The sequence below is a fragment of the Callithrix jacchus genome, chromosome 7 (assembly GCF_049354715.1).
Source record: "Callithrix jacchus isolate 240 chromosome 7, calJac240_pri, whole genome shotgun sequence".
NCBI lineage: Eukaryota > Metazoa > Chordata > Mammalia > Primates > Cebidae > Callithrix > Callithrix jacchus.
Window position 1 is genome coordinate 115,258,575 of NC_133508.1, and position 18,917 is coordinate 115,277,491.

Here is an 18,917-nt window from a genome sequence, read left to right on the forward strand (position 1 = left end):
CAATACTTCAGATAATCTTGAGTGAATTTTGAAAAATGAGCAGGAAAGTCTCAGGCTGCCATGTTGGTAAAGTGCTTTCCAGGAGTTCCATGAGCAAAGGGCACAGTTGTGTTTAGGAACTCCAGCACTGTAATAGAGCTAAAGTGTATCATTTGATATGAGAGAGAGGTAGAGAAATATGAGGGGAACCAGTGCTGAATGTATGCTGTCTTAGGTATTTATTTAATCCTACAAGCCAGTAGTTCCCAAACTTTAGTGTGCATCAGAGTCTTGGAGGACCTGCTAAAACATGGATTGTGGGTCTGGGGTGGGATTGGAGATTTTCTATTTATAAAAAAGTTCTTGGGTGATGCTGATAGTGCTGATTTGGGAACTACACTTTGAGAACTACCGAAAACAAATAGTTTTTTTTTGAGACGGAGTCTTGCTCTGTCGCTCGGGCTGGAGTGCAGTGGCATGACCTCAGCTCACTGCAACCTCTGCCTCCTGGGTTCAAGAGATTCTTGTGCCTCAGCCTCCTGAATAGCTGGGATTATAGGCATGCATCACTAGACCTGGCTATTTTTTTTTTTAATTTTTAGTAGAGATGGGGGTTTCATCATGCGGTCCAGGCTGGTCTTGAACTCGAGACTTCAGGTGATCCGCCCACCTTGGCTTCCCAAAGTGCTGGGATTACAGGTGTGAGCCACTCACTGTGCCTGGCCAACAAGTAGTTTTAAACAGGAGACTAACACAATCAGATTTAAGTTAGCTAAGATCACTCACAGGTAGACATACAGTAGATGGATACAAAAAATACAGGATAGGAGAAATAAGACTAGTTGGAAGACAATGAAAATGATTGTGTTAAGAAAGAAAAGGGCTTGTGTTAAAGTTAGCAATAGAATTGAGAAGTACGGAAAAAAACCTCATTTCAACAAGTATTTAGCACATTAAATGCCAGGTACTTTGCTTTGAAATTTTATGTCTCTCTGGATTTTTCAAAGTGTTTAAAATCTTGGCAGAGAAGAAAGTACTATAATGGCAGAGAATGGGATAAATTTTGGGGAGGGAACATAAACGTGATTTAATCCCTAGAAAAAAAATGTTTGTAACAAACTTAGAACCTGATGTCAGCAACACTAAATTATATTTTAACAATCATAGGATAGAAAAATTCTAGGTTTTCTGTTTAATAAGGAAGAATCCATTTTCACCTTCTAAATGACCCTAAATGATAAAAAAGTTATGGTTCCATAGTTGTATATTGAATTACAGAATTATATTACTCTTGTATATAAAATAATCATATCATTCAGCCAAACACTTAGCTTTTGGTAATATGTTTTTAAACAAGTGAGAAAAATGGTGCCTAGTGCTGGTAAATGGGTAGCAGAGCTCTAACTGGGTTTACTCACTGCGGGTCTGGTGTGCTGTAGTAACCACATAACTGGTTGTTATCAATGGCTAAAAATAAAATTCAACGCTTCCTAGTATTTATGACTGTTTATAATCTGATGGCAACTTACCTTTTCTGTTTTACATGTTGAAACTCCAACTCTAGGCTTGTTTGTAAGATAAGTCATATATAAACCATCTATTTATGTTTAGCCTTTGCAAAAAAGAAGGCTTAACAATTTTTCTCTTCATGTGGTTCCCACTCTACTCCCATCTTCTCTTTGTCAGAATCAAGGTCCAGATCATATGTGGGACATTCCTGATGTTTTTGAGAACCAGTAATTTTATTTTATTTTTTGAGACAGTCTCACTGTCGCCAGGCTCCAGGCTGGAGTGCAGTGGTGTGATCTCGGCTCACTGCAACCTCTGATGTTTTTGAGAACCAGTAATTTTATTTTATTTTGAGACAGTCTCACTGTCGCCAGGCTCCAGGCTGGAGTGCAGTGGCGTGATCTCAGCTCACTGCAACCTCTGCCTCCCGGGTTTCGAGCAATTCTCCTGCCTCAGACTCCCGAGTAGCTGGGACTACAGGCACACATCACCATGCCCAGCTAATTTTTGTATTTTTAGTAGAAACGGGGTTTCACTATGTTGTCCAAGATGGTCTCGATCTCTTGACCTTGTGATCTGCCCGCCTTGGCCTCCCAAAGTGCTGGGATTACAGGTGTGAGCCACCGTGCCTGGCCCCCAATAATTTTATTATTCTGTTCATTTCCTTGTAGAGCTTATTGTAATCTGCCTTGAATAATTAATAATTATGTTAATCTTCCTCATTAGATTGAACCTCCTTGAAAATTAACTTTTCTTCCCCCAAATTTAGGTCAGTCCTTATAGAAAACAATTTCTTTTTTTTTTTTTATTTAGGGAGGAAGGAAGGGATGAAGGAAGGAAGGAAGGGAGGAAGGGGGGAGGGAGGGAAGGGAAGGAAGGAAATCGAGCAATGAGAGAGACATTGCCGACCTGGATCTAGAGGTTTACAAGTTGATTTCTTTTGTTTTGAGACAAGGAAAGAAAAAAAAAATAATAAGTAAAGGAGAGGAAGAAAGAGGAAGAGAAAGAGGGAGAGTAATGGAAATATTGCTTTATTCTGAAAAAAACTGGGTATTAATAATGGCCAATCAATGTTTCATTTAAACTTATGGGTAGGTGTGATGTGGTATTGACAAGAATGTATATTTTGTGTATTTGAAGTGGAGAGCTCTATGAATATTTATTAAGTTTACTTGTTCTGGATCTGAGTTCGAGTCCTTGATATTCTTATTAATTTTCTGTCTCATTGAGTCTAAGTCTCTATGTATCTGGGTGTTAGGATTGTTAGCTCTTGTTGTTGCATTGATCCTTTTACCACTATATCGTTGTTGCTTTAAAATCTATTTTATCTGATACGAGAATTGCAACTCCTGTTTTTTATTTATTTATTATTTATTTTTGCTCTCCATTTGGTTGGTACATCTTTCTCCATCCCTTTGTTTTGAGTCTTTGTGTATCCTTGCATGTGAAGCAGGTCTGGATGTAACATGCCGTTGGGTTTTGGCTGTGTCTTTTGATTGGGGGATTTAGTCGATTTAAATTTAGGGTTACTGCCATTTGATGTTAACTGGCTGTTTTATCCATTCGTTGGTGTGAATTCTTCTTTATGTTGGTGCTCTTTACTTTTTGGTGTATTTTTAGAAAGGCTAATACTGGTTGTTTCTTTCTGTGTGTAATGCTTCTTTCAGAAGCTCTTGTAAAGCAGGCCTGGTGGTAATAAAATCTCTGAGTTCTTGCTTGTTCATAAAAGATTTTATTTTTCCTTCAGTTTTAGTTTGGCTGGATATGAAATTCTGGGCTGAAGGTTCTGTTCTTTGAGGATGTTGAATATTGGCCCCCACTCTCTTCTGGCTTGTAGAGTTTCTGCTGAGAGATCTGCTGTAAGTCTGATAAGCTTGCCTTTGTGGGTAACCTGACCTTTCTCTCTGGCTGCCCTTAGTATTTTCTCCTTCGTTTCAACACTGGTGAATCTAACGATTATGTGCCTTGGGGTTGCTCTTCTTGAGGAATATCTTTGTGGTGTTCTCTGTATTACCTGGGGTTGAATGTTGACCTGCTTTGCTAGTTTAGGAAAATTTTCCTGAATAATATCCTGAAGGGTATTTTCCAGCTTGGATTCATTCTCTCCGTCGCATTCAGGTACACCTATCAAACGTAAATTTGGTCTTTTCACATAGTCCCACATTTCTTGGAGACTTTGCTCATTCCTTTTTATCCTTTTTTCTCTAATGTTTTCTTCACGTTTTATTTCATTAAGTTGGACTTTCACCTCTGATATCCCTTCTTCTGCTTGAACTATTTGAGTGTTTAAACCTGTGCATACTTCTCGGAGTTCCTGTATTGTATTCTTCAGTTCCATTAATTCACTCATACTCCTCTCTAAGTTGTCTATTCTCAATAGGATTTCATCAAACCTTTTTTCAAAGTTCCTAGTTTCTTTACGCTGGGCTACAACATGTTCTTTTAACTCACTGAAGTTTGTTATTATCCATTCCTTGAAGAGTGATTCTGCCATCGGGATGCGCTCGTTCTCCATCAAGCCTTTTTCCATTGTTGATGTGGAACTGTGATCATCTTTAGAGGGAGAGGCGTTCTGACTTTGAGTATTCTCAGCTTTTTTACGCTGGTTTCTTCCCGTCATTGTAAATTTATCCTCCTGTCGTCATTGAATTTACCAACTTTCAGATTAGGTCTCTTGAGTAGGCGTCCAGGTTGTTAGTTCCCAGGGCCAGAGCAGCAGTGTTATAACTGATGGTGCTTTTCTGCCCAGGATTCTCCTGTCTGGCTTGCATTTTGTGTCCGTAGTAGGCGACCCTGCCTTCCCAGGGCTCCAAACCTCGGTCAGAAGGGGAACCAGTCCCGTTTACTCTGTGCAGAGCACTGCCGCGCCGAGGTGCCATCACAGCTGCTGCACCAGGCTCTGGTGTCCTGCTGGGGACCCGTGCGCGTCCTCCAAACCTGTTTACTCTGCTCCAAGAGCTGCCGTGCCAGGTGCCGGCACAACCGCTGCGCCGGCCACGAGAGTCGCGCTGGCCACCCGTGTGTTTCCTCCACTGGGGGATCTTCTGCTCCGTGAGCCACCAGAATTTGTCTGAAAGTGTGGCGTCCTCTAGTTCTCCGCGCCTTCCTGAGAGCTGCAATCCCGGGATGTTAGCGATCGGCCATCTTGGATCGTTCTCCCCTCATTTTTGTATTTTTAATAGAGATGAGGTTTTACCATGTTGCCCAGGATAGTCTCTATCTCAACAATTTCTTTTGAAGTTCAGAGTAGACAGATCCTCTTGAAAGAAAACAATTTCTTAACAAATGTTTGTCTAATTTATGCTGGATAATTGAAATAGTAGACATTTTGTGAAATTAATTTGTTGATATTTTAAGAAAGATGTCCAAAGAGGCAGATTATATAAAATGTTTTTGAAACACAATGAATTGGAATAATTTTAGAAAACTAGACTATTCTGAATTAAATATTAAATACAGTATATCACAGAGTGATAGTTTAGTTGATAACTTGAGATATTCATTTGTCAAGTAAAGGTACTTAAGGACTTGATTTAATAAACAGATTAAAAATGTGATTAGCATGCCAGTTGTTGAAATTTCCGACTATACAGCAAAATGATTGCATGCGTTTTTAACATTTCTTTTATAACTTTTATTCACAATTTAAATAAACTTTTCTTAGTCCAAAATGCTTGAATTAGAACATGTGATTCATTATTTTTTAACAACTTAAACATATGCCACCTTCTGATAGCCTACTTTCAATGATTAAGAGTACAATGAAATATGCCATATGAAAATTATGATAACAAACAGAGCATATACTTGATTCAGAAGATACTACATCCAGCTTGGGCAACATAGTGAGATCCCCCATCTCTACAAAAATTAAAATATAAAAAAATTGGCCAGGCATGGTGGCACGAACCTGAGGTCCCAGCTACTCAGGAGGCTGGGGCAGGAGGATCACTTGAACCCAGGAGTTCATGGCTGCAGTGAGCCATGTTTGTGCTGCTGCACTCCAGCCTGGATGACATAGTGGGACCCTGCCTCAGTTTGGATGACATAGTGAAACCCTGCCTAAAAAAAAAAAAAAAAAGAAAAAGAAAAAAGAAAAGCAGATACTACAGGATCTTAGAGAGTATGTCATTCATTTTTATTACAAACGTCTACTGTGTAATAACTAATATTTTAAGTCATTTATTATGTGGTAGGTAGTATGCTAACTGATATACAATACAAATATTTATAGTATGTTTCAGGTAATATTCATCTTAGCTATAAGAACTAAATACCTTTAAAACATGAAAAATTAACCAAGAGAGATGAAAAGATTTGCCTAAGATCATAGTGAATTACATTGTGGAAATAGTACAATGACTTGAACCGGGTCTCTTGGTTCAGTCTAAAACTCATGCTCTTAATTGGTATACTGAACAGCTTCCTTCAATTATAATAGATGTGGAAAGTATAGAAAAATGATACATCTCATCATTTCGATTTGTTTACTTGAATTTTGAAAGAAAAGTAGAATGCAGAATGCCCAGCAAAAAATTTTATTTGGATTTCCACGTCATCTGTAGTCAATGTAAATCAACATTCTCTGCATTTTGGTTGGCAGATATAAACTTCAGCCCTGCTTCTGCTAAAATTACAGCAAAACCTTAATTATGTTATATTGAACTATTACAGTTATATTTTAATGATGGTTTTCAGGTCAAATTCTTAATTAAAAAATACACTGGGTAAGTTCAGTGTTCTAAAATTAATTACCAAATGTGGCAAAATATTTTTGGATAACATTTACTAGTGTACTTTTTCTAATATAACTGAGGAAGAAAATGAAAAATATTTGGATGTGTTTGGGAACCTATAATTTGCATTTATTTCAAGTTTGAAATGAAACAGCTGGAGAAAATTATTTCATTACCAGCTAATAACTTTCAGGTGTTGACAATCTTTTACCTCCCTCCTACCCCAGCAAATGGAAGGAAGATTGACTCCAGGTTTCATGTTTTTGGTCTATAATAGAATTATTCAAAAATTTCTACTCTTATATGAATGTTTCTTATTTCTTAAAGACATTATATATCTTTTTGTTATTGCTATATCTTGGCTTAAAATTACTGTAATGATTATCTTCTAAAGCTTTAGGTTATTCTTTTCATTGAAAATATTTGTGTATCCAGTATTTTCAGTCTGTATAAAAATATTATTCCTTTTCTTTTCTTTTTTGAGACGGAGTTTCACTCTTGTCGCCCAGCTGGAGTGCAATGCAATGGCAGAATCTTGGCTCATTGCAACCTCTGCCTTCGGGTTCAATGGATTCTCCTACCTTAGCCTCCTGAGTAGCTGGGATTACAGGCACCCACCACCACACCAGGCTAATTTTTGTATTTTTAGTAGAGACAGGGTTTCACCATGTTGCTTAGGCTGGTCTCGAACTGCTGGCCTCAGGTGATCCATCAGCCTTGGTCTCCCAAAGTGCTGGGATTACAGACATAAGCCACCGTGCCTGGCCTAAAAGAAATTATTTGCTCAACTCTGAAAGAGTCATCAAGGGCTTATATATCAGCCAATTACTATTTTTCAGTTTTGTATATAGTGCTTGAATGATTAAAATGTGTGACCTTTGAATGTGGCTGTGCTTTAAACCTCATGCAGTTTTTTCATATTTATGTTATTGTAGAACTAATGTTTAACTAAATTGGCTTACTATTCACATTTGTTCTTTCCTCTTCAGTGTTTATTTACCATAACCTTGGAGATGTGGAGTAATTTGGAGTTCATGCCAGAGGGTTTTCTCTAAGTATACATAGATGAGATAATGCATGAAAAATACTGAGCACTAAGCCAGACGCACAGTAGGTGCTCAAGGAGCACCTACGTTTTCTTATTATTAAATGTATTCTTCCCCTTCTATCACCCCACCTCCTTTTCCTCTTCATTTTCCATTTCTCTAGTGCCAATTACTCATAATAAAACTTGTTTGAATTTCAGCTAAGAGTGATTTCCTCCCCCATTTGCCACCTTCGGTTGTTCATTGTTGCCATGCAACTATAAAACATGCTATCTTTAGTCCCTGGGAAAACTGCATATGGTTTAACAAATCCTGTGTTTATTTTCTCCCAAGTATTTGCTTACTGGATACATACATAATGGAGAGTGAGGCATAGAGGGAGGTGATCAGTGTGTGTTTCTTCAGAACTCCTAATGTTACGTGTTGTAAGTGGAGGCTATATTTGCTGGGAAAAACAAGTCAGTAAATTTATCTTATGATTCATTTATAGCTTCTTATAGACACTTTCTTAGAAACAAGATAATATTGCTTTTGGCAGACATTAATCATAGAATTTTTGATGACTCATGCTTGATTTTATAGTTGATACTTTAAGGTTGTTAGGAACACCAAATAGCAAGTGGAAATACTGTGGATCGATAACATGGGCTTAATTCTAGGCCTAGATATACATCGAAGACCTAATACTTTTCATTGTTTTTAATTTATCTTAAGCAGTAACAAAGGTTAGTAATGTTATCCAATTATATTTACTGATATCTGTTGTATAATATAATACTATGGGAGAATCTGGACAGGATATCGAAGAGGAATATGAAACACGGTTTCTATCATCAAGGACTTATCTAGCTGGATTTCATAATTTACCATATGTGAAAAAAGTCATCATATATACAAAAAAAACTTTGTTGTAAGTAACTGTTTTTAGTATAATAGATGTGTATTAGGAATTCAGAAAAATGAGAGACTAGGTGGGTTGGTATGCCAGGTGTTTCTATTTACATCTCTAGATCCAATCTCCAACACTCCCCTTTCTCCTGGAGGCAGCTGCAGCCTGGACCATATCAGCAGACTCCATTCCCTCTGGCCTTGGGTTTAGTTCAATGTTGAGTCTAGGTAGGTAATCTGAGGGTGGGACTGGATGAGGTCGGTAGGCACATTTGTGGAACCTGGGGCAAGAGTACAAATAGAGACCCGGATACCATATGCCTAACTATTTAAAACTGCTTGATAATGACCTATCAAATAATATATGTTTTATACTTCTATTTTGGCCAATATATCTTCATAGTGATCTGAATGGACAAGTTCAAATTTAGAGTCCTCCAATTCATTAGTTCCACACTGGAATATAGGGACGTCGGAAGAAACAGGTCTCTGCCTGCAGCCTACCCCATTCTTTTTCTATCCAGCTTTATTCTGTCCTTCCCTAATCCCCACTTTACCACCCTGGCAAAGAGCTGCTCCTTAGCCATCCCTCAGACATAGGGATGCTGGCTGCCTGGACCCCGGCGAAGCCTATGCACATTCTGGAGGCAGGGTGGGGCCCTTTGGGCAGGGAAATCAGGGATCCTGGGTATGTAGAATGTGGTCTAGAAAGGAGGGCATGAATTCTGGGGGGGCATTCCCCCTTGCCCCTGTGGGCTCCCTGCCTTGGGTGGTATGCAGCTGAAGGAATGCCAGAATAGAACTTCTGCCCAGCTGTAAGGGTAATATTGGATCTCATCCCAAGGGGAATGAGAGTTAAAAGAAAAAAAAAAAAAGAAAGAAAAGACGAGTAGGGGCCAGGCTAGGTGGCTCAAGCCTGTAATCTCAGCACTTTGGGAGGCTGAGGCGAGCAGATCCTTCTAGATTGCCTCAGCCTACATATTTCCTTCAAGCAAATGTCATAGTTCATCTTAAAACGACTCTCTCTACAGAACTTTTTAATTCTTCGTCTCTTTGGATTTGGGGATAGAAACTGGCTTGTGGGGTGGGCGTGGTGGCTGGTGCCTGTAATCCCAGCACTTTGGGAGTGAGAGGCAGGTTGATCATCTGAGGTCAGGAGCTCATACCAGCCTGACCGACATGGTGAAGACCCATTTCTACTAAAAATAGAAAAATTAGCCAGGGCTGGTGGTGCATGCCTGTAATCCCAGCTATTTGGGAGGCTGAGGCAAGAGAATGGCTTGATCCCAGGAGGCGGAGGTTGCAGTGAGCTGAAATCGCGCCACTGCACTCCAACCTGAGCAGCAAGTATGAAACTTTGTCTCAAAAAAAAGAAAAAAAAGGAAAGGAAAGAAAAGAAAAGAAAAAGAAACAGCCCTGGAGTACTACTCTTATGCTTACTCTCTGACCACCACCTGCCCAGTCTCTTTATTCAACCATCACCAAACACCTTAGTTTGTTTCCTGTGTGAGCATGCCTAATAGAGCTGGTTCCTTAAGTGAGATTTTACGACAAAAGTGAACTTGACATAGCCCTTGAGGGAAACTTTCACTTTCTAAGTAAGGAAAAAATAGAATTTAGAAATTAAACGAACACAAAAGATTATAGAATCCAACCTTTCCACCCTATGTCAATACATTGCCCTCTTCATTTGATATTTTGAGACTATTGAAAGATATTCTTCTCTTTGAAGCTTATCTTAGTTTCACACCTTCTGATGTTATGTCATATGCTCCCAGATATTGATATGCACCTGCCATGTACCTTATGATGATTCTCTTCCTTCTTTATTTTTTTTTTTTTTGTGATGGAGTCTTATTCTGTCACCAGGCTGGAGTGCAATGGTGCAAACTTGGCTCACTGCAACCTCTGCCTCCTGGGTTCAAGTGATTCTCCTGACTCAGCCTCCTGAGTAGCTGAGACTACAGGCACGTACTACCATGCCCGGCTAATTTTTTTTTTTTTAGTAGAGATGAGGTTTCACCATGTTAGCCAGGATGGTCTCGATTTCCTGACCTCGTGATCCGCTCACCTCGGCCTCCCAAAGTGCTGAGATTACAGGCTTGAGCCACCTAGCCCGGCCCTTACTCTTCTTTTCTTTTCTTTTTTTTTCTTTTAACTCTCATTCCCCTTCAACCTGAAGACTACTTTTCTTTAGTCAAATATCTGGGAACTCTTTACTAATGCAATGCATTGTGAAGTCATTTGGCTTTCACTTGACGGGAATGCATCATTTGCTTAGTATTGTAGGTTTTTCTCTACTCTTTTCTCATTAGCCGGAGACAATGAATGTAATGCTATTTAGTGCTATAGCAATCATAACGATGAAGGCAAACTTGAGCCCTGAAACTCTGTGGTAGTATCCGATTTCCAAGGAGTTATTCAGATTAACCAAAATATATTATATTCGTTTTGGGGGAAGGGGTGGTAAAATATGTACATTATCTTTATTGAAGTGGTTTATCACTATATATGTCAGAATTTACCAAATTGTACACGTAATTAAAAAAAAAAGTCAGTATAGGCTGGGTGCAGTGGCTCACACCTGTAATCCCAAAACTTTGGGATCCTAGCACAATCTCCCGAAGTGCTAGGATTATAGGTGTGAGCCACTGCGCTGGACCTCAGTCCTTAAATTATTTTTTAAACTTTTAATTGTATTTTTAAAAATTTTAATCCTAAAACCTTGCGAGGCCGAAGTGGGAGAATTGCTTGAACCCAGGAGTCCAAGAGCAGCCTGGGCAACATAGGGAAATCCCAGCTCCACAAAAAAAAAAAAAAAAAAAAGTCCATACAGTTATGTGTCATTTACAAATTTAAAAACATTTAAATCACTCTTGTTCTGAGTACCCAGTGCTGTTTAACAAATGGTTAAATGACATGCTGTCTTAATTATGCCAGCTCCTGAGAGCTGATTGTGTACTCCTAACTCTGTTTAGAGGTATCACGTAGATAGCTTGAGCTCAGCTGTGGTGAAGTATTTACACAATGAAAATTAGCAAAATTGTGGCTTTTTCACGAATAGCTGGTTAAATGATTACCAGCCCACCACTAGCTGTTAACATACATAAATGGCCAGGCACGGTGGCTCATGCCTGTAATCCTAGCACTCTAGGAGGCTGAGGCAGGTGGATCACGAGGTCAGGAGTTTGAGACCAGCCTGACCAACATGGTGAAACCCCGTCTCTACTAAATATACAAAAATTAGCCAGGCATGGTGCTGCGCACCTGTAATCCCAGCTACTCAGGAGGCTGAGGCAGGAGAATTGCTTGAACCTGGAAGGTGGAGGTTGTGGTGAGCTGAGAGTGCACCATTGCACTCCAGCCTGGGTGACAGAGGGAGACTCTGTCTCAAAAACAAAAAACATACCTAAACAAAAACTCATTGTAGTCCTATAATACATACATATTTTTGACATGGGGTCTCAGGTTGAACTCAAGGTTTTGGACTCAAGGGTTCCTCTGGCCTCAGCCTCCCAGATAGCTAGGACTACAGATACCTGCTACCATGCCTGACATAGTCCTTAATTGTGTGTGTGTGTGTGTGTGTGTGTGTGTGTGTGTGTGTGTGTCTCACTCTGTCACCTAGGCTGGAGTGCAGTGGTGCAATCTCAGCTCACTGCAATCTCTGCCTCCCAAGCTCAAGCAATCCTCCCACCTCAGCCTCCTGGATTGCTGGGATCACAGGCATGCATCACCACACCTGGCTGTTTTTTATTTTTTTAATTTTTTTGTAGAGACAGAGTTTCACCACTTTGCCCAGGCTGGTCTTGAACTCCTGGACTAAAGCTATCCTCCCGCCTCAGTCTCCCGAAGTGCTAGGATTATAGGTGTGAGCCACTGCACTGGGCCTCAGTCCTTAATTAATTTTTAAAAATTTTAATTGTATTTTTTGTATTTTTGAGACAGAGACTCACTCTGTTGCCTAGGCTGGAGTGCAGTGGTCCAATCCTGGCTTACTGCAACTTCTGCCTCCCATGTTCAAGCAATTCTCATGCCTCAGCCTCCAGAGTAGCTGGGAGTATAGGTATGTGCCACCATGTATGGCTCATTTTTGTATTTTTAGTAGAGACAGGGTTTCATCATGTTGGCCAGGTCCTGGCCTGCCTCCTCCTCTCAAAGTGCTGGAGTTACAGGCATAAGCCACTGTGCCCGCCCTCAGTTCTTAATTTTTAACTGTGTAAAAGGGTTCTGAGACCAAAAAGTCTAAGAATCACTTGATATAGTGATTCTTTATCTATGGAGCTAGAAAATCTTACTAGAGGGAAAAGCAAAAGGCAAAAAGCAAAAAAAAAAAAAAAAAAAGGAGACTTTCAGACACTTGACCCTATCAAATCTTTTGCAGCGATTCATACTAAGTTGCTTTCACCAAAATGCCACCACTGCCTTTCTCCCATGGGGGTCATTGTTGACCCAGTCTTTCCTCAAAGACCAGGAAGGTCTGGGGTTGAATGATGAGCCCAAAGGCTGCTAGGAATGGAGGGGCTGCCACCTCCTCTAGCAAATACCAAAGATCTATCGCCTTATGTCCTATGGCTACTTGTGGACCAAAAATGGAACTTCAAGGTACTGCTAGGAAAAGAATGGCACCAGATCAAATTTTCCAGATAATGGATTCCAACTCCAGCAAGTGGGTAAGAGGTTCATGACACAAATATATTTGTGTTAGGTGAATCAATCACCAGGATACTAAGATCTGCTACTTTCACAAACTGCTCAGAGGCAACTTAAATATGGAAGGAACTTCATAGCCAGCTCTTCTGCTCCAGGCCTTTTTTTTTTTTTTTTTTTTTTTTTTTGAGACGGAGTTTCGCTGGTTACCCAGGCTGGAGTGCAATGGCGCGATCCCGGCTCACCGCAACCTCCGCCTCCTGGGTTCAGGCAATTCTCCTGCCTCAGCCTCCTGAGTAGCTGGGATTACAGGCACGTGCCACCATGCCCAGCTAATTTTTTTTTTTTTTTTGTATTTTTAAGTAGAGACGGGGTTTCACCAGCTTGACCAAGATGGTCTCGATCTTTTGACCTCGTGATCCACCCGCCTCGGCCTCCCAAAGTGCTGGGATTACAGGCTTGAGCCACCGCGCCCGGCCTCCAGGCTCCTTTTTAACTATTTGATGTGGTGTGGAAAATGTCAGCTTGCTGAGGATTTATCATCTCATTAGAGAGCTCCCTGGGAAGGAAAAGGCTGAAATTTAAAAAAATAATTCAATAGGGAGTTGATTATGTTTAGAATCACATCTTCTTGTTTTGCGACACACTGAAAACAAACTTTAGAGCTTTTTCATCCCCACTGCACAGAGGTCTGATTGCTTCTGTTTAAAGATGAGGATCTAGGGCTGGACAAGGTGGCTCGTGCCTGTAATCCCAGCACTTTGGGAGGCAGAGGCGGGCAGATCACCTGAGGTTCAGAGTTTGAGACCAGCCTGACCAATATGGTGAAACCCTGTCTCTATTAAAAAAATAAACAAACAAATAAAAAAAAAAAAGATGGGGATCTGCTGATGAATTTCAGCCAGCTTCTTCAGGACTGTCTGAATACATGATTGTTTCTTTAGTGCCAGCTTTGGCTAGACTGAAAGCAAAGGCTCATTACGGTGCTGTGTCCCCAGGCAACATAGAAGGCTTTGTCATATCGGGCAGGAGAGTGTGGCCACATACACCTGATTATCAAGAGCCTGAAGCAATTCTCAGTGGGCTGGTTCAGTGCTCCAACTGAAAGCCCCTGAATATACCAATAACTGGCAGCCTCTCTGTGTATAGATCTGTGCAAGCTCTGCAAACCGGACGTCGTAGCTGATGGCTAGACCCATTCTGCGGTAGGGAGTATCAAATATGGAAAAACTATTGCCCAGACTCAACGTTTTTAAGATTCTTGAAATGTCATTTTTCCAGGAACACCAGTGTCAAGCAGATGGACCGTTCTGTGCTTTACTAGTAAAGTTCCATAAGGTGCAAACACAGCACAGGTGTTATATAATTTCCCGGCATCCTCTTCTGGGATGAAGCCTCTAGTGAGGCTGTATTCCTTTGCTACTTCAGAAAGCTTCTGTGTGGATTTACCAGGAATTTTCGCTGCATATTCGGGAAAATATTTTGTGCCATATGGAGAATTAAAGCATTCCAGCAAAGAAACTATTTTGGCTCCTTGCACTGCTGTCTCCCGGACAAGGCTACAAGCTTGAGTGTTGTAATCTGATTTGATAAAGAAACTTGAAGCTGGGTGACGGCCAAGTGGAAAGTTGCCATGGCCCTCCTGGGAAGCACCAGCAGCAGCATTGGCTGAGTGCAGGTGTCCCTATATTACTTTTCTAAGTCACAGAAAATGAAACAAAAATGTTAACATTTATCCTAAAGCTTTTTTTTTGAGTCTTACTCTGTCACCCAGGCTAGAGTGCAGGGGCAGGATCTTGGCTCACTGCAACCTCCGCCTCCCGGGTTCAAGTGATTCTTCTGCCTCAGCCTCCCAAGTAGCTGGGATTACAGGCACGCGCCACTATGCCTGGCTAATTTTTGTATTTTTAGTAGAGATGGGGTTGGCCAGGCTGGTCTTGAACTCCTGACCTCAGGTGATCCACCAGCCTTGGCCTCCCAAAGTGCTGGGATTACAGATGTGAGCTACCGTGCCCAGCCTCCTAAAGAATTCTTAGATTCTCCTCCCCCAGTATATCTGCTAACCTTAATTTGAGAAACAAGGAGTTTTCAGGACTGAATTGACATGAGAGGTGAGGGAAAAGGAAGAAGCCTGATACGACTACTCCACGATCTCTGGTCTGGGAGTGCTTGATGATCTTATTCACTGAAATCAGGAGTAAAAAACAAACAAAAAAAGATACACTCAGAAGAAATGATGAGGTCAGTTTTGTTCAGTCTCAATTTGAGTTTCCTGCAGCATATTCCCTTTCTGGTAGAATAAGCTGGGGTTGGAGACAATTGAAAGTCAACAACGTCTGTGAAAGCGGTAGTGTTGATGTGGTCACGCAGGAAGTACACGCAAGCTAAGTTTGAAGGGAAGGTAGGCGAGGAAAAACAGCACATGTGAACAAAATTCCTGGAGAGTAGCAATTAGCCAGGGGGAGGGTGGGGATGGGAAGAGGAGAGGTAAGGAAGCCAAAAGAGGACAAAATTTAGGAAGAATGAAATGGGCAACGCAGATCAAGTAAGATAAAGACCTTAAAGAATTACTTGTATTTGGTAATTAAGATATGACGGTGATTTCACTCTACTGAAATTACACAGTAAGTGAAATTTCAGTAGAGTGTGGGGGCAAAGTCTGATCACACTGCATCTAAGAGCAGAGAAGTGAGGAAATTTCGTAGCTAATAATTCAAGACTGTTTTGCTTTGTTGTGAAAAACGTAGTTGGAGGGGACTGGACCTGAAAACAATGCAATAAACACGAGGTGGGGAATTGAGGGAACTCATACTTCACACCAAATAGCCTCAATTTTCTTTGTACTATATGAGGCAAGGTCCTCTGTAGACACAGACTAAGAAGCGCAGAGCTGGGGCAAATGACTTTGGAGACTTGCTGAATGTTGGGAGAGGAATTTCGGCCTAGGAAATAGGCAAAAGGAAAACTCAGACGTGCGGAGGACCCGGCTGAGGGTGTTTGACTATGAATTCAACGTGGCACCAAGCTCAAGACTATGTGACTTTCTCTTCCAGTTCAGGCCTGCGGAGTGTAAGACGCAGAGAATGCAGACGAAGGTTGACTTCTACTTAAATTCCTATCCCCAAAAGCCCAGACGTATGGACTCGAAGGCCTGTGGCCAAATTGTGCGTGAGTGCTTACTACAGATTTATGAAAAATACAGAAGGGCCAGCGTGTTTGCCTTCTAAGGCTTATTGTTCCACAGCGTGGGCATCCTCAGGCTTCACGGAAATCGAACCATTTTTTTTGACGAGGCGGGGATAAACCTGCTGATAGGATGCGGGACTATGCGTAGCTTTCCTTCTCTCCGGATCCATCCCGGGGGAGGATGGGCGGGCGGCTGCTCCCGTTCAGGGCTGGAGGTCGGGGTTCCGACCAGGCGAAGCCAGGCGGAAGCGCAGCTGCCATTGGCCTGGAGGCGGCTTTTACCTGCGCGGGACCCGGGGAGCAAAGTCCGAGGTGCGGGGGGAGGAGTCGGCGGCCGGCAGCGCAGGTGGCCCGGCAAGATGCCCCTGAGGCTGCGGAGGAAGAAGAAGGCCAAGTTCCAGGAGATCGCCGGGCGGGTGGAGGGCGAGCCGACTAGCGCGGGCGGCGGGAGCGTCTCAGCGTCCCCGGCTCCCGCACACAAGCTGGTCTTCCACGCGCAGCTGGCGCACGGCAGCGCCACGGGCCGAGTGGAGGGCTTCTCCAGCATCCAGGAGCTATACGCCAAGATCGCGGGCGCGTTCGAGATCTCGCCGTCGGAGGTAAGCCGCCAGGTGCTCAGCCTCTCCAGCCTCTCCCGCCTCTCCCGCCTCTCCCCCGGGCCGCGCGGGCTTCGATGGGCCCAGGCGGGTGGAGCGGCGCTTTCCGGAGGGGGAAATCCGATGCCGGGTGTATCCGCCGGGGGCGTCCCGGGGGGACGTGAGTGTGCCTTCCCAGGAAGGGAAAAGGTAAGTCTGCAGGACCAGAGAAAGTCTCATTCCCCCTGGCTCGGAGATCTGGCATCGGGGCAGCGGGTGCGGGGAGGCAACCTTTCTTCCTCTTGCAAATGTGTTTGCTCCAGTTGTCCCGGATTCTGCCAGCGGTTCAAGGCGTGAGCACCCTCCTAGACTGGAGATCTGGCGGGGCAGTTTCCTCCACCTCATCTGGACTTTACTCTCCTGTTTCCTCCGCAGGCGTGAGAGTCACGTAGATTATCTCCCCAAATTAGCGAAAACAAAATTTTTTTTTGAAGTGCCTTCCAGGTGATACCCAGATTAAATAGGAGGAAAAAAATTGAAGAGCTTTCCAGGTAAACCAAACCGAGGCTCACTTTCCCCTCACCTATCATTTCTAGCACCAACACCATAAATCTTTTGGTGGTATTTCCAAGCAGTTTAAAAAGCGGGGCTGTTATTCCAAGAGTGGATAACCTGGAGATTCATAGTTAATCACATGGGACTAGTTAACAAAATTTTCAGGCGGAAGATCAGCTCTTTTACATGATATCCTTAAAAAGGGACTGAAATTTGCTTTAATTAGATGGCATGCGGGCCTGGAACTGAGTTTGACACAGGCATGACCTAAAGCACTAGTTTATATGAACGTTTATGTGACCCCTTTATTTATGCTGACCCAAGTGAACCGCAAAGGTAGGTGTGAGAAGTTAGCTCAACAAAATATTTTGTCCACATTTCTAGGAGAAGCACACTATTTTGTTGCCCTGGACTCCCAGGAGTGCAGTGAACTGTCTTTGAGTGGCATATATAGGCACCTGGAGTTCTTTAATTAGTTGTTTATTAGGTCTGTTCAAGGGAAATTGAGGTCAAGGCAAAATGCCAAGAGGAGACGAAAGAGAGCTTAAAGGGTAACCCTTTGTTCTTTCGAAGTTCCCAGGTACTAAGGGGCAAATCTTGTGATTCCCATCTGTGAATTATTCGTATTGATATAGGATATTAATAATAATACTTTACATTTATATAGGATTTTTTTTTTTTTTCCAAAAAACACTTTCATAGGACAGTTTCCTTTGATCATTGGGGGAGGCAGGTGCCAGGTTAAATATGGTAACTTGGACATGGAGCCAGGTTCCACCATTTACTAGCTGTGTGGACTTGAAGGAGTTTAACCTCTCTGGATTTTAGCTGTCTATAAAATAGGAATTAGAATACTTGGGCCGGGCGCGGTGGCTCACGCCTGTAATTCCAGTACAGGAGGCTGAGGCGGGCGGATCACGAGGTCAAGAGATTAAGACTATCCTGGCCAACATGGTGAAACCCTGTCTCTACTAAAAATACAAAAATTAGCTGGGTGTGGTAGCACATGCTTATAGTCCCAGCTACTCCGGAGGCTGAGGCAGGAGAATCGCTTGAACCCGGGAGATGGAGGTTGCATTGAGCCGAGATCTTGCTCCAGCCTGATGACAGAGTGAGACTGTGTCTCAAAAAAAAAAAAAAAAAGAAAGAAAGAAAAAAAAATACTTGTCTTGAAGAGTATTGTGAAGACTGTAGTCCGTATGTAAACATATCAGATTGCATAGTTTATGGTCAGGGCTTAATACATGATAACTAATATTATTAATACCTAACAGTGAAATGAAGAGCTCAAGTGCAAAGATTGGCCGTTGGCCAGGGTCACATACCTAGCAAGAAAAAATCTGGCCTGTAATTTAAACTTGGATCTTCTGATTCCTAAGCTAGTGAGCTTGTTAGCATACTTAACTGACAACTTTAAATGTCTTTCTAGTAACCAGGGATTTCAGTTTTAGTTAGGGATGGTCCTGGGTTTATGGTAGTTAGACTTAAGAGTTTTGACTTTACCATGGATTTATTGGGAGGTAACTTCCTGGACTTACGATTTTTCCACTTCCCTATGGGTTTATTGGGGTATTAAATGCATTTTCGACTTAGAATATTTTTGACTCACAGTGGATTTATTGGGACATAACACCACTTGGTAAGTAGAGGAGCATCTGTGTTTTGCATTAACACTGCTCATCCTTATATATGACCTTATTCTGAGCTCAAAATACATGATTTTATTCAATCTACTTAATCTCTAAGAAGTAAATCTTATTACTAATATCCCCACTTCACAGAGAGGAAACAGG

At 42.0% G+C, this 18,917-nt stretch overlaps 1 protein-coding gene and 1 pseudogene across 2 annotated transcripts in view; one reads left to right on the forward strand and one right to left on the reverse strand.

Annotated features, from left to right (window-relative positions):
* Window positions 1-8,276: 8,276 nt before the first annotated feature.
* LOC100387140 (omega-amidase NIT2 pseudogene) lies at window positions 8,277-14,601 on the reverse strand (annotated as a pseudogene).
* A 1,719-nt stretch (window positions 14,602-16,320) lies between these two features.
* Window positions 16,321-18,917, forward strand: part of GIPC2 (GIPC PDZ domain containing family member 2) — a 91,474-nt gene continuing 88,877 nt past the window's right edge. Inside the window, exon 1 of one of the 2 annotated variants that reach the window (XM_035251965.3) lies at window positions 16,321-16,779. In XM_035251965.3, the coding sequence (XP_035107856.2) occupies window positions 16,354-16,779 (426 nt within the window). In that variant the 5' untranslated portion in view covers window positions 16,321-16,353. The remainder of the gene's footprint in view (window positions 16,780-18,917) is intronic. The other variant, XM_002751000.5, reaches the window with a different exon arrangement.